Source organism: Eschscholzia californica, unplaced genomic scaffold, assembly GCF_041429995.1.
Source record: "Eschscholzia californica isolate CP2 unplaced genomic scaffold, dmEscCali1.0.p SCAF_2, whole genome shotgun sequence".
Lineage (NCBI taxonomy): Eukaryota > Viridiplantae > Streptophyta > Magnoliopsida > Ranunculales > Papaveraceae > Eschscholzia > Eschscholzia californica.
This window is the reverse complement of record NW_028238309.1, coordinates 29,075,026-29,088,327: the sequence shown is the minus strand read 5'-3', so window position 1 is coordinate 29,088,327 and position 13,302 is coordinate 29,075,026. Positions and strand designations below refer to the sequence as shown.

The window sequence follows — 13,302 nt, the reverse complement described above, 5'->3', positions numbered from 1 at the left end:
GCCGCTGCCTATGACCGTGGCTCCTTCGACAAGTAGTAGTAGCAATGTGGTGCACTTCGAGGTGCCTTCATCATCGTCAGTGCTTCACGATCCTTCTTTCGTGCCACAGGTAGTCCCTCACTTGCTCATGCAGGAGGACGACCAGGCTTTACGGAGATGGGGTATGGCAGGACCATGGACTGGTCTATGACCCAAGCTTATCGGGTTTGTACTCCTTCTTTCTTACTTAGGTGCATTCTTGTATTGATTTGTTGTCTAACTTTGTGTTTTTATGTGCTTCCGTTGTAGGCTTTGTCTGGCATGGGTTATGCTAGAGATCTCCAAGACCAGCAAATTGTCGAGTAGAAGCAGAAGTACTACGCAGAACATCTCCTTGTTGAGGAGAAATCTCGCCTTGCTGAGGAGCAGACTCGTCTTGTTGAGGAGCGGGGTCGTCTTGCCGAAGAGTTCAGAGGCAAGTTGAAGGTAAAAAAAGACGAGTTTGATGAGGCGATTGAAGATCGTGGGGTGCGGGTGCAGATACATGTAAGGGCCACACTTATGCAGGAGTACATGGCAGGGACGTATCTTACCGAGTTGAACCCGGTCGTTACGGTTGCGCTTGACGACCAACAACTAGCAGAGGATAAGGCGATTGAAGAGGCAGAGAAGGCGAAGAAGGCTAGGGCTGAGGCTAGAGCGTCGGGTGACCTTGCCCGCTGAGTTGCGCTGTCATTGGGCTAGCTTTTCCTACCAAGCGGTAGTTATATTTACTTTGTCTTGTTTGCCCATGGGGCTATGTCAGAACTACTTGTGTACTTTCTATTATGTCGGTTTGCACTTAACTAATCCTTTGTAAGACTGCAGTATGCTTGGTTGCCCATTAGGCATGTTAGACTCTTTTACGGGATTGTGTTGACAATGTTGATGTTTGATTTAACCACGCTTTAACTATGCTTTATTGATGTCTTGCGAATTGGTGAACATTGAGTACAGAAAACTACTGGTAAAATGTAATAAGTATTGATGTAGTAGGAAAAAAGAGTGGTGCGCCAGACCAGCCTAGGGCGACGCTTTACTCCTGGTTCCCCGTTGTTTGAGGGGGTAAGGAGAGACATACGGTAGGCTAAGCCAGATTAGGACACGACTGAGGAAGAGGCTATGACAATATTGCATGATATTTTAATGTCATTTCCAAAATATTTTAATGGTGAGATGTGTTAAAGGATCGTTTGTAGTAATAGTCCTTTATGTATACTTGTATGTATTTAAGTTTATGTTCAAGGGTCTGTCTGTAATTTGTATTCTTGAGCTTCATCTATAAATACATCAATACCCTAATTATTAGGGTATCTTGGATTCCCAAAACTTACATGGTATCAAGAACCGAAAGGTAAAAGAATATCTTTTCCCTTGGTTTTCTGTGTCTTCTTCTTTTTCTTCTTCGACTTCTTCTTCTTCTTAACTTTCATGGCTTCTTCCGCCGCCAATACTTCTTCTCCTACCCTCCTCTCCCCTGTTCAAACACCAACTGCTTCTCCTAACACCATGACCTTTCCTGCATTATCTAATATTGCCAATCTGGTTTCGATTCGCCTAGATAACACTAACTATTTGCTATGGAGGAGCCAACTCCTTCTCATTCTTCATTCTCAAGACCTTTACAAGTTCGTTAGTGGCTCCTTCCCTCCTCCAAATGAGTTTCTTCCAACCTCTACTGATGTCTCCTCCACTCCACTTATCAACCCAGACTATATGTACTGGTATCGAATTGATCAGATGCTACTTTCATGGTTAAATGCCACACTAACTGAACCAATTCTTACTCAGGTTCTTGGCTTGACCACATCTCGTGCTGTATGGGAATCACTTGAAAGAAATTTCTCTTCCATCAATTCTGCTCGACTCATGAACTTAAAGCTTCAGCTTCAAACTCTTAAGAAGGAATCCCTCTCTGTTTCTGATTATCTCCTTCGAGTCAAATCGATTTCTGACTCTCTTGCAGCCATTGGACACCCAGTGGCTGATAATGAGCTTGTTCTTATTGTTCTCTCTGGATTAGGTCCAGATTATGAAATTTTTGTCACTTCCATCATGATGGGTCATGAAAATGTCCCATCTAAGTCGTTTAATTTAGTCGAGTTAGTTCGTTTCGGGTTTTTATTATAATAAAATGGTTGATTTTCTTGATTAGGTGTGTTTTGTGGAGTTAGGTGTAAAAAATGGTTAAAAAACGAGGAAAAGATGCATAAAGGGTATTTTGGTCATTTGGAGTTAAGGTCATTCTGGAAATTTGGCCAAGGTTAGTGCGTGGTTGAAAAGTAGAGGTCGAGACGAGTCCGTAGGAGAAAACGGAAGTCAAATCGGAGTCCGGACGAAGGAATAAATCAAGATCAAAGTTTTGTCAAAGAGGGTTGACTTGCGGGACAATAGCGGGCACACATTTGGCACGCGGGATACAAGAAGACACGTGGCGCAATATGAAGGCCGGTATATACGATTCCCGTGTTAGCGTTGAGCAGCGAAATGAAACCGATAGGCCTGATCCGGTGTAACGCGCGGCAACTTAACTTGGTGGTCCCGTCCAAACTTTTAATCTTGACCGTTGGGTTCCGCGTTTTCAAGATCAACGGCTGCTGAGATTCCCGACCCATTTCTTATGATCCCGTGCAACCGAAGTAACTTAACTCCGTGCATCCCGTGCCAACGTTTTAATCCTGATTGTCCCCTTCCGCGCAAATCAGATCCAACGGTTCCCTAAATTCAAGCTATATTTCCTATAATCCCGTGCACCCGAAGCAGGTTAGGACCCGTGCTCCCGGACGCGTGTCACTTTAGGAGCCCTCCAGATCCGTGCCTTGAAGATCCGACGGCTTCTGACCTTGTCTCACCCTATTAACTCACACCCGGCCACACCTTATCAAACGAATTTTGAAACCCTACACACCCAGCCGCCACCACACTTTGTGTATTTAGGGTTTTGTGATTTTAACCCATTAAATTCCAAATATAACCCTTCCTTTTCATCCTTTTTACCATTTAACCCAACCAAAACCAAAACCCACCTATAAATAAATCATTTTTTCCTCCATTAGAACCTAGACTTCAATAACCCTCTCAAATGGCTTCCTTACCTAATTTCTAAGCCACTTCTCTTTCTATCTTCTAACCCTAATCCTCCATTCTTTTCTTCTACTTCTTCTCACCTATTTCTTTCTCTCTTTTCTTCTTACTCAATCCCTCTTCTATTAAATCCATCTTTTTCTATCTTCTTCTCTACCACTATTCTTTCTACCATTAATAGTCATCTCCTTCTTTCTTCCATATTCTTCCACCATTTCTAACCCTCTTCATCTCTTCTTTCCAACTTCTTTCTAGATCTAATTTCTTCTTTCCCTTTCTTTTTCTTATTTGGGTTGCAATAAAATAGCTATTACTTGGATTTCTTGGAGTACAATTCTTGAACATAAATGGAGCAAATCTTGGACATCAAAATGGAGATACATGGGAATATGGAATTTGAGCATTCTTGGTGATTTCTTTCCATTAATTTCTTAGTATTTTCATTTATTTTACAATGTCAATGAATGTTATTCTAGATTCCATGTATAGTTAATTTAGCAATCTAAGGTTGTGAATGAAACCCATTTTGGATCTTTATAATACTTGTTCTTAATTAATTAAATCCTTTGATGTGCTTCAATGACTAGTGATTGTCATTTCATGTTGATTCTATAACCTTATTATCATTCATGTATTATAATTAGATATTTCATGCTTTTATTGATTTATTAGATGAGATATGCCTTTTAGATCTTGAATGGTAGTGTAGGAAATTAGTTTTATATGGTAATTAGTCATACATTCTTAATTATAAAATTGTTTTATCTAGAATATCATCCGGAATCCAAATAGTTCATTATATTGGATCCCGAGTAAATACAAAAGAGATTTAAGTAATTAAGTGCTTGTTTTATAAAGTGAAATTATGTGGTGGATTTTATAACCTTAGATATCTTCTCCCCTCTCTTAGATAGTTTAGATATTGCTTATATATCAAATCAAATCAAAGTTATGAATGGGGTGTGTGTGTGTTAGTCTAAGTTAGTTTTTGACATTTTGATTATTGGGCTAAACTTGCCGTCAATACCCGAAATTGCCTACTTATCCCTTGGGACGATACTCGATCTTATTATAAATACTATAACTTGACCCCGTATACTTGCGGGAGTAGACCTATTTTTTAGGCCCATCAAGTTTTTGTTTGCTTGTTTTGTTCTTTGGTTTAGTGTTATTTGTTAACTTAGACGTTTTCTTTCTTTATTTTCGTAGTTTCTTATCTATTCTTTTTTTTTAGGTACCACTTTAAGGGAAAAGCCCAAAAACGGGAACATAGGAGCGAAGGGGAACAAAAGAATCAGAAAGGAATCGGAAGGAAGAACGAAACGAGAGGAGCATCCGCTAGTATCGTATTCTATCTCTTTCTTTCTTACTTGTGTGTGATTGGTTGGATGAGTTTTGATTTGCATTGATAGCTTGTTTGTTAGTTCCTTGAGCATTGTGAGATCATGGCCCGTTCTTATAACGGTTGGCCATTTGATGATGATGATGAGCTTATTTCGAGGATTCCCCGCACTAACCGACCTGATATGACCTTAGGTGAATACCAAAGGATGTGTAGGGATGCTTCGATTAGTGAGGGGAATAGACCATTTGAGCCTGACCGATCTCGTATGACCCTAGGAGAATACCGATGGATGTGTAGAGATGGTCAAATTAGTGATGGATATGGTCCGACACTAAATATGTATGAGAGACCTTACAGTCCACACTATTCTGAGACCAATGATTTTAGAGGCAGGTATGATCCTAGTATGTACGGTGGGAGTTATTATCAAGAGTCTTCATTTAATTACACTTGTGAGCCTTATCATGAAGAGACTTTTGAAGATAGATCTCAATAAGAGTTTGCGAGTCGTCTGACTGAAATGATGTTACAACATGAAGAGACACAGATTCAAATGCAACAAGAGTTACAACAGAGGTTTGAGTCTCTAAATCATCAGTTTGAGTCTCTAAATCATCAAGTACAGATGATTACATCACAGTTATTAGCCGACGAGGAAGGGGTTTTACCACCCCAAACTCAAGAGGGTACTAGGTCCGATGGCGAGGGTAATACGTCATACCCTAGTACTAAGTTAAATGTCGACGAATCAACTGAGAGGACCCAAGAGCTTGAACAAACTGATAACCTTGTTGTCTCGTTTCCTCAACATGTGTCATCTCATCATGATAGGACTACATTAGACGTTGATGTTCATGGTTGCTCTACGAACAATTTTGAGAATGACACGATTCCGAACTATCCAATTTTTGACACTTGTAAGGAGTCAGTCTTAGATGCAATGCTAGGAAGGCCTGATATTATAACTGACTGCGAGGCCCCAGATGTCTTTGAGGATATTGATGACGTAGTAGTTAGTGACATGTTGGATAGTTTGTCAGACTATTTGCCTAAGGAAGCCATGGACCTTGACTTGGTCCCCGAGCATACTGCCTTACCCTTAGAGTCTAGTTCGACTTTCCACATGATCTCAAACTCGGTTGTTGATCCCTTTTGGGACATTTCAGACGTCTTTCCAAAGACGTCTATGGACATAGTGGATATTCTGTCCACTAAGCTTCCAGATGATTTTTTGCCTTCGACTGATATTTTGACTCTTCACATGTATGTCGATCCTTTTGATGATTTCTTTGTTGTCGTTCCTTCTATTTATACCTACTTAGTGGACTGTGCACCCACTAAGTTTGGGGATGGCTTGTTTTCTTTTATCGTCTCATGTGCACTTCGTATTCTTTATTTTTTTTTGAGACGATTAGCACCTGTATATATCTTTCTTTGGGTTGACCCCCAAATATTCCGTCTTTTGCTTTATGATCGTTAGGCCGATTGATGGGCCTTGATGTTTGTGGGTAACATCTCTGGAAACCCTCCACGAGACATATCTCGTGTTCTTGTAAGAAATCAAGAGAATCAAAGGCTAATTGCATAGCTCAATGCAATCGTGTATACCCACGTTAGTGGTAGATTTGTATGTGGTCATGTCTTTTATGTGATTCATTCTTATGATATTTGTTGATATTTTAGGAGTAATTCTTATATGTTTTACTTCTAAGGCGTTGTTTGTTCCAAGTTTGGGGATGGCGCGAGCTTGGCATCAACTTGGAACCTCTTTATACATGAGCCTTGGTAGTATCATCTTTTATCTCCTTCGGTTATGGTAATATCTCTCCACTCTTCTCTTTAGATTGATGTGCCTCTTTATCTTTTGGTGAGTATATGCTTAGAACATTGAGGACAATGTTAGTTTTAAGTTTGGGGATGCGGGATATAACCATAACCAATGCATGACCATGGGTTTCAAAGACAAAAGGGTTCAAATTAGCCAAAATTTGAAAATTTTGAACATTTTGAGTAGATTTGCATGTGATTCTAGTGATAGTTTTGAGAATTTTGATGCATATGTGTCGAGTTGATGAGTTTTGTGATTGCTAATGGCTTTTCCATGAAAGTCGAGTCTTTTAGTGTTTGTGTTGTGCCATGTGAGTTACATCTTAGTGAAGAAGAAACATTTCTAAGAGACCTAAAGTAGTCATTAGTGGAGACTTAACCCATGTGAGAGCTCAAAGCCTAAATTGCCATTCGAGTGTTCTCTTCTACGCTAACTCCGAGTAGAATGAAGAGCTACTCAACCTCGTAACTTATAAAAGAGCTCATTTGATCTCGTGTGTTCAATTTCCTTAGCCACTAGGAGTGACATTAGGATAGCGAATTAACCTTGCCCTTGTAGTCCATGAAACCCAATGAGAATGTCAACTAGAGGAAAGAGGATACTCCATCACCATCCATCATCTTATATCCCGAGAATGAAGACATGAGATAAAAGAATGAAGAATATCAAAAGCAAGTATGAAATGAAAAGTTGATTGCAAGAATAGAGTTGTGTGTGTTGTATTTTGTTTTAGTTGTTTGTATTTGTGTTATGAAAAGAAAAGAAGAAAAAAAAATGAAAAAAAATGAAAAATGAAAAATGAAAAAAAAGGGATATAAAAAGAAAAAAAAGTGAAATAAAGTGATTTTTTGTGTATGTTTGAGCATGTGTTAGCTCTTTTGTGTGAGTGATGTGATTGTATATATGTGTTGGTGTTTTGTTCATGAATAAGTATTCGAAGCAAGAAACAAATGTTGAGATGCTTAAGAGGTTCTACCATAATGAAGAGGTCGAAATTCTCCGGAATCCACTACCATAACATCATCTATTGTATCTGCTAACCTTTAGAAGGCATTTTTAGAGGGTAGAATGGGTGAGAAGGGCGAGTGAGCTTCCCCACTCTATATAGTGGCTAATTCCTTTTCGAAGATCATTCGTTCCATAATGTTGTCCTCACTCCTTTTTATGTGTTGAGTCTATAGTCGTGATCACACTCACACATACGAGCGAACCATTCTTGAGTGATTTCATTTTTGGAGTGTATGTCCGTGAGGCCGAAGTCGAGGCGAAATGTACAAACTTGGGAATCAAGGTTTTGTGACTTCGGAACATAGATGTGCTTATTATGGTATGACACTTGCATTTTAGGGTAAGATCATTAGTGAAGGGGTCTTCAGCTTTCACATGAACTTGTTTACTTGATTCATTATGTTTTGACATGCTTAAACCCTTTACTATATCAATCATGCTTATCTACGATTTGGATTTTGGACCCTTGTGTATTTGAAACCATGATGTTTGTGGGTGTCATCTATGGAAACCCTCACGAGACCACACTCGTCCACTAGGGCAACCTAGGGGTTTAACGGCTTGTTGCACATGCTAAATGCAACCGGGATTCCTCCGAAAGTGAGTTAGGTTTTTCTTTTATTATGTTTTGCTCGAGGACTAGCAAAATCTAAGTTTGGGGATGTTTGATGGGTCATGAAAATGTCCCATCTAAGTCGTTTAATTTAGTCGAGTTAGTTCGTTTCGGGTCTTTATTATAATAAAATGGTTGATTTTCTTGATTAGGTGTGTTTTGTGGAGTTAGGTGTAAAAAATGGTTAAAAAACGAGGAAAAGATGCATAAAGGGTATTTTGGTCATTTGGAGTTAAGGGCATTCTGGAAATTTGGCCAAGGTTAGTGCGTGGTTGAAAAGTAGAGGTCGAGACGAGTCCGTAGGAGAAAACGGAAGTCAAATCGGAGTCCGGACGAAGGAATAAATCAAGGTCAAAGTTTTGTCAAAGAGGGTTGACTTGCGGGACAATAGCGGGCACACATTTGGCACGCGGGATACAAGAAGACACGTGGCGCAATATGAAGGCCGGTATATACGATTCCCGTGTTAGCGTTGAGCAGCGAAATGAAACCGATAGGCCTGATCCGGTGTAACGCGCGGCAACTTAACTTGGTGGTCCCGTCCAAACTTTTAATCTTGACCGTTGGGTTCCGCGTTTTCAAGATCAACGGCTGCTGAGATTCCCGACCCATTTCATATGATCCCGTGCAACCGAAGTAACTTAACTCCGTGCATCCCGTGCCAACGTTTTAATCCTGATTGTCCCCTTCCGCGCAAATCAGATCCAACGGTTCCCTAAATTCAAGCTATATTTCCTATAATCCCGTGCACCCGAAGCAGGTTAGGACCCGTGCTCCCGGACGCGTGTCACTTTAGGAGCCCTCCAGATCCGTGCCTTGAAGATCCGACGGCTTCTGACCTTGTCTCACCCTATTAACTCACACCCGGCCACACCTTATCAAACGAATTTTGAAACCCTACACACCCAGCCGCCACCACACTTTGTGTATTTAAGGTTTTGTGATTTTAACCCATTAAATTCCAAATATAACCCTTCCTTTTCATCCTTTTTACCATTTAACCCAACCAAAACCAAAACCCACCTATAAATAAATCATTTTTTCCTCCATTAGAACCTAGACTTCAATAACCCTCTCAAATGGCTTCCTTACCTAATTTCTAAGCCACTTCTCTTTCTATCTTCTAACCCTAATCCTCCATTCTTTTCTTCTACTTCTTCTCACCTATTTCTTTCTCTCTTTTCTTCTTACTCAATCCCTCTTCTATTAAATCCATCTTTTTCTATCTTCTTCTCTACCACTATTCTTTCTACCATTAATAGTCATCTCCTTCTTTCTTCCATATTCTTCCACCATTTCTAACCCTCTTCATCTCTTCTTTCCAACTTCTTTCTAGATCTAATTTCTTCTTTCCCTTTCTTTTTCTTATTTGGGTTGCAATAAAATAGCTATTACTTGGATTTCTTGGAGTACAATTCTTGAACATAAATGGAGCAAATCTTGGACATCAAAATGGAGATACATGGGAATATGGAATTTGAGCATTCTTGGTGATTTCTTTCCATTAATTTCTTAGTATTTTCATTTATTTTACAATGTCAATGAATGTTATTCTAGATTCCATGTATAGTTAATTTAGCAATCTAAGGTTGTGAATGAAACCCATTTTGGATCTTTATAATACTTGTTCTTAATTAATTAAATCCTTTGATGTGCTTCAATGACTAGTGATTGTCATTTCATGTTGATTCTATAACCTTATTATCATTCATGTATTATAATTAGATATTTCATGCTTTTATTGATTTATTAGATGAGATATGCCTTTTAGATCTTGAATGGTAGTGTAGGAAATTAGTTTTATGTGGTAGTCAGTCATACATTCTTAATTATAAAATTGTTTTATCTAGAATATCATCCGGAATCCAAATAGTTCACTATATTGGATCCCGAGTAAATACAAAAGAGATTTAAGTAATTAAGTGCTTGTTTTATAAAGTGAAATTATGTGGTGGATTTTATAACCTTAGATATCTTCTCCCCTCTCTTAGATAGTTTAGATATTGCTTATATATCAAATCAAAGTTATGAATGGGGTGTGTGTGTGTTAGTCTAAGTTAGTTTTTGACATTTTGATTATTGGGCTAAACTTGCCGTCAATACCCGAAATTGCCTACTTATCCCTTGGGACGATACTCGATCTTATTATAAATACTATAACTTGACCCCGTATACTTGCGGGAATAGACCTATTTTTAGGCCCATCACATCACCACTCGAATGATTCCTCCATCCTATGTTGAACTTCATTCTTTGTTATTGACTCATGAATTTCGGATTGATCTCCTTCGTCCAAAACACATTCAACCAACTGCCCTGTTTTCTCCTTCATTCACTCCAAATCGTTCAACTCCTTCATCTGGTTATAGAGGAAACAGAGGAAGAGGAAATCGAAATGATAATCAGAGAGGAAACTATCAAAGGAATCAATCTTACTCTGTTCTTGGTCCTCCTCCTCAACAGTTGGTTTGTAAATACTGTGGGAAACCAGGACACTCTGCTCGAACCTGCTACAGTATTCCCCATTCCCATGATTTAGCTCACTCTTTTGCTGCTATGAGTGTTGATTCTGCTATGGCTGATCCTAACTGGTATGTCGACTCAGGAGCTACTATGCACATCACATCTGATGTTGCTTCCACATCTGCTGGATCTGATTTATCTGCTCCTGATCAGGTCATGATGGGAACTGGTCACACAACCCATGTTTCAGGCATTGGTAATGTTTCTCTCCCTTCCTCTGATTTTGTTCTCCCTAATGTGTTAGTTGTTCCTCATTTTCGTAAGAATTTGATTTCTGTGTCTCATCTCCTCAAAGATTTTAACTGTTTTGTCGTCTTCCATCGTAATGGCTTCTTTGTTCAGGAAGTTCCAACAGGGAGGAGACTCCTCGTAGCAATGATTGATGAAGGACTATTTCGATTAACCCCTAATCAAAAGGACCAACCGCCGGTGTCTCTGTTTGCTTCTTCATTATCCTCTGTTTCTCTTGTCTCCGATGAGGTGTGGTATCGTCGTTTGGCCCATCCACATCTGCAAATTTTAAATTCAGTTATTAGTAAGAATGGTTTGAAAATCAAAAATTCTGTAATGAACAAATCTAAATGTTTAAGTTGTGTTTAGTAAACATCATCGTCTTCCATTTACTACTGTTAATCATTCATCTTCTGCTCCAAATGAGTTAATTCATTCCGACCTTTGGGGACCGTCGCCGGTGACATCTCCCTCTGGTCATCGTTATATTTTGATACTAATTGATGATTACAGTAGATTCACATTCATTTATTTTCTAAAAACAAAATCAGAGGCTAAATTCCATTTTCAAAACTTTAAACAATTCATGGAAAAACAATTTGGGCATCCAATCAAGATTCTTCAATCTGATGGTGGTGGTGAATTTGTGAACAATGATTTCTCTAATTTTCTTGCCCAAAATGGAATACATCATCGGAGGTCGTGTCCTCATACTCCCCAACAAAATGGGGTAGCTGAGAGAAAGCTCCGACATTTGGTTGAAACGGCTCTTTGCCTGCTTCATCAGGCTACTGTTCCTCATCAATTTTGGCCTGAGGCCTTTCAAACTGCAGTGTATACCCTTAATCGTCTTCCTACTTCTGTCCTAAATGGCCTATCTCCATTTGAGAAACTTTTTCGAACTCGTCCTCACTATCAAGATCTCAGAACCTTTGGTTGCAGATGTTTTCCATTATTGACCCCTTATCGAAAATCCAAATTTGATGCTAAATCTAAATCTTGTATCTTTCTTGGATACAGTCCTAACCTTAGGGTTATAAATGCCTCGATCCATTGTCTTCTCGAATTTACATTTCTCGCCATGTTTTGTTTGATGAAGAAAGCTTCCCTTTTTCGACTACCCTGTCTTCATCTTCCTCATCGAAATTTCAAAACCCTAATCTCTCCTTTACCACTCTGAACTGGACGGTCCCCACCACCTCTACCATTACACCATGTCCCTCTACTACTCATTCAATTGGCCCACCACAGTACACGTTGTCTGTCCCTCCTTGTACAGCTGCTCAACAAACTGCGACGCGTCCTCAATACGCGTCTTCTGTTTCCCTGCCATCTGTCCCCTGTAGGACAGTTGTACGAAGTCAGTCTTCTCCACTACGAAACACGTCTCAACCTATTAAGCATCCTGGTCCCACATCTTCCACGTCACCTAAAATGAATGCCAACTCCACCCCCACTATCCTTCCACCTGACTTGTCCTCTGACCATTTGTCTCATTCTCCCACTCCATCTGTTCTTCCCTCACCTTTACCAATTTCGAATTTACCAGAGACAACCCCTCTCACCATTACCACTTCAGAAAATGTCGTTCCTTCTTCTTCTTCTTCTCTTCAGAAATCTAATATCTCCATTCACCCGATGATTACCAGAACTCGTGATGGAACACGAAAACCAAAGGTTTTATTTACAAAAGTTTGCTCTGATTCTCCTCTCAATGAACCATCAACATTCTCTCAGGCATCTAAACATGAACATTGGCGACAGGCGATGGCTGAGGAAGTTGATGCTCGTCGCAAGAATAGCACTTGGGTTTTGGTTCCACCTCCTTCAAATAGTAACATTGTTGATTGCAAATGGATATTCAAGGTTAAACAAAAGGCAGATGGTTCTATTCAGAGGTTTAAAGCTCGTTTGGTGGCTCGGGGTTACTCACAACAGTATGGAATCGATTACGAAGAAACCTATAGTCCAGTGGTAAGGCCGGCAATGATTCGATCTGTAATTTCTCTTGCCATCACAGGTAATTGGTGTCTAAAGCAACTCGATGTGAAAAATGCGTTTTTAAACGGTGATCTTCAAGAGCTTGTGTTTATGAATCAACCAAAGGGATTTGAAGATCCCTCAAAACCAAATTTTGTATGTAAATTAAATAAGGCTATCTATGGCTTAAAACAAGCCCCTAGAGCCTGGCATCATCGATTCAGCAGTTGTCTTTTATCAATGGGTTTTCATCAATCTATATCAGATCCATCTATGTTCTATCTAAGATCGTCAACAGATTTAACTATCCTATTACTTTATGTTGATGACATATTAGTAACAGGTTCTTCTCCAACACAAATTTTGTCTCTTATTAACAAACTCAAGGACAAATTTGAAATGATGGATCTTGGCGATCTCAGCTACTTTTTAGGGATGGAGGTTCATAGGTCATCTGATGCACTCATCTTAACTCAACAAAAGTACACAACTGATCTCCTCACTCATTTTGGTTTATTGGACTCGAAACCGGTCTCTACTCCGGTAATAACAGGATCAAAATTATCGAAAAATGATGGTATACCTCTATCTGATCCTATGAATTATAGAAGTCTGGTGGGGGCTCTCTAATACCTCAATCTTACAAGACCAGATGTTTCTTATGCCGTTAAT

The 13,302-nt window shown here is 39.5% G+C and overlaps 1 protein-coding gene across 1 annotated transcript; it reads left to right on the top strand.

The window, feature by feature from the left end:
* Positions 1-3,079: 3,079 nt before the first annotated feature.
* LOC147557287 (uncharacterized) lies at positions 3,080-9,559 on the top strand. Its single transcript, XM_086658229.1, has 2 exons — positions 3,080-3,511; positions 4,337-9,559. The coding sequence occupies exon 2, from the start codon at positions 4,968-4,970 to the stop codon at positions 5,925-5,927; it is 960 nt and encodes a 319-aa protein (XP_086514355.1). The 5' UTR covers positions 3,080-3,511; positions 4,337-4,967; the 3' UTR covers positions 5,928-9,559.
* Positions 9,560-13,302: the final 3,743 nt, after the last annotated feature.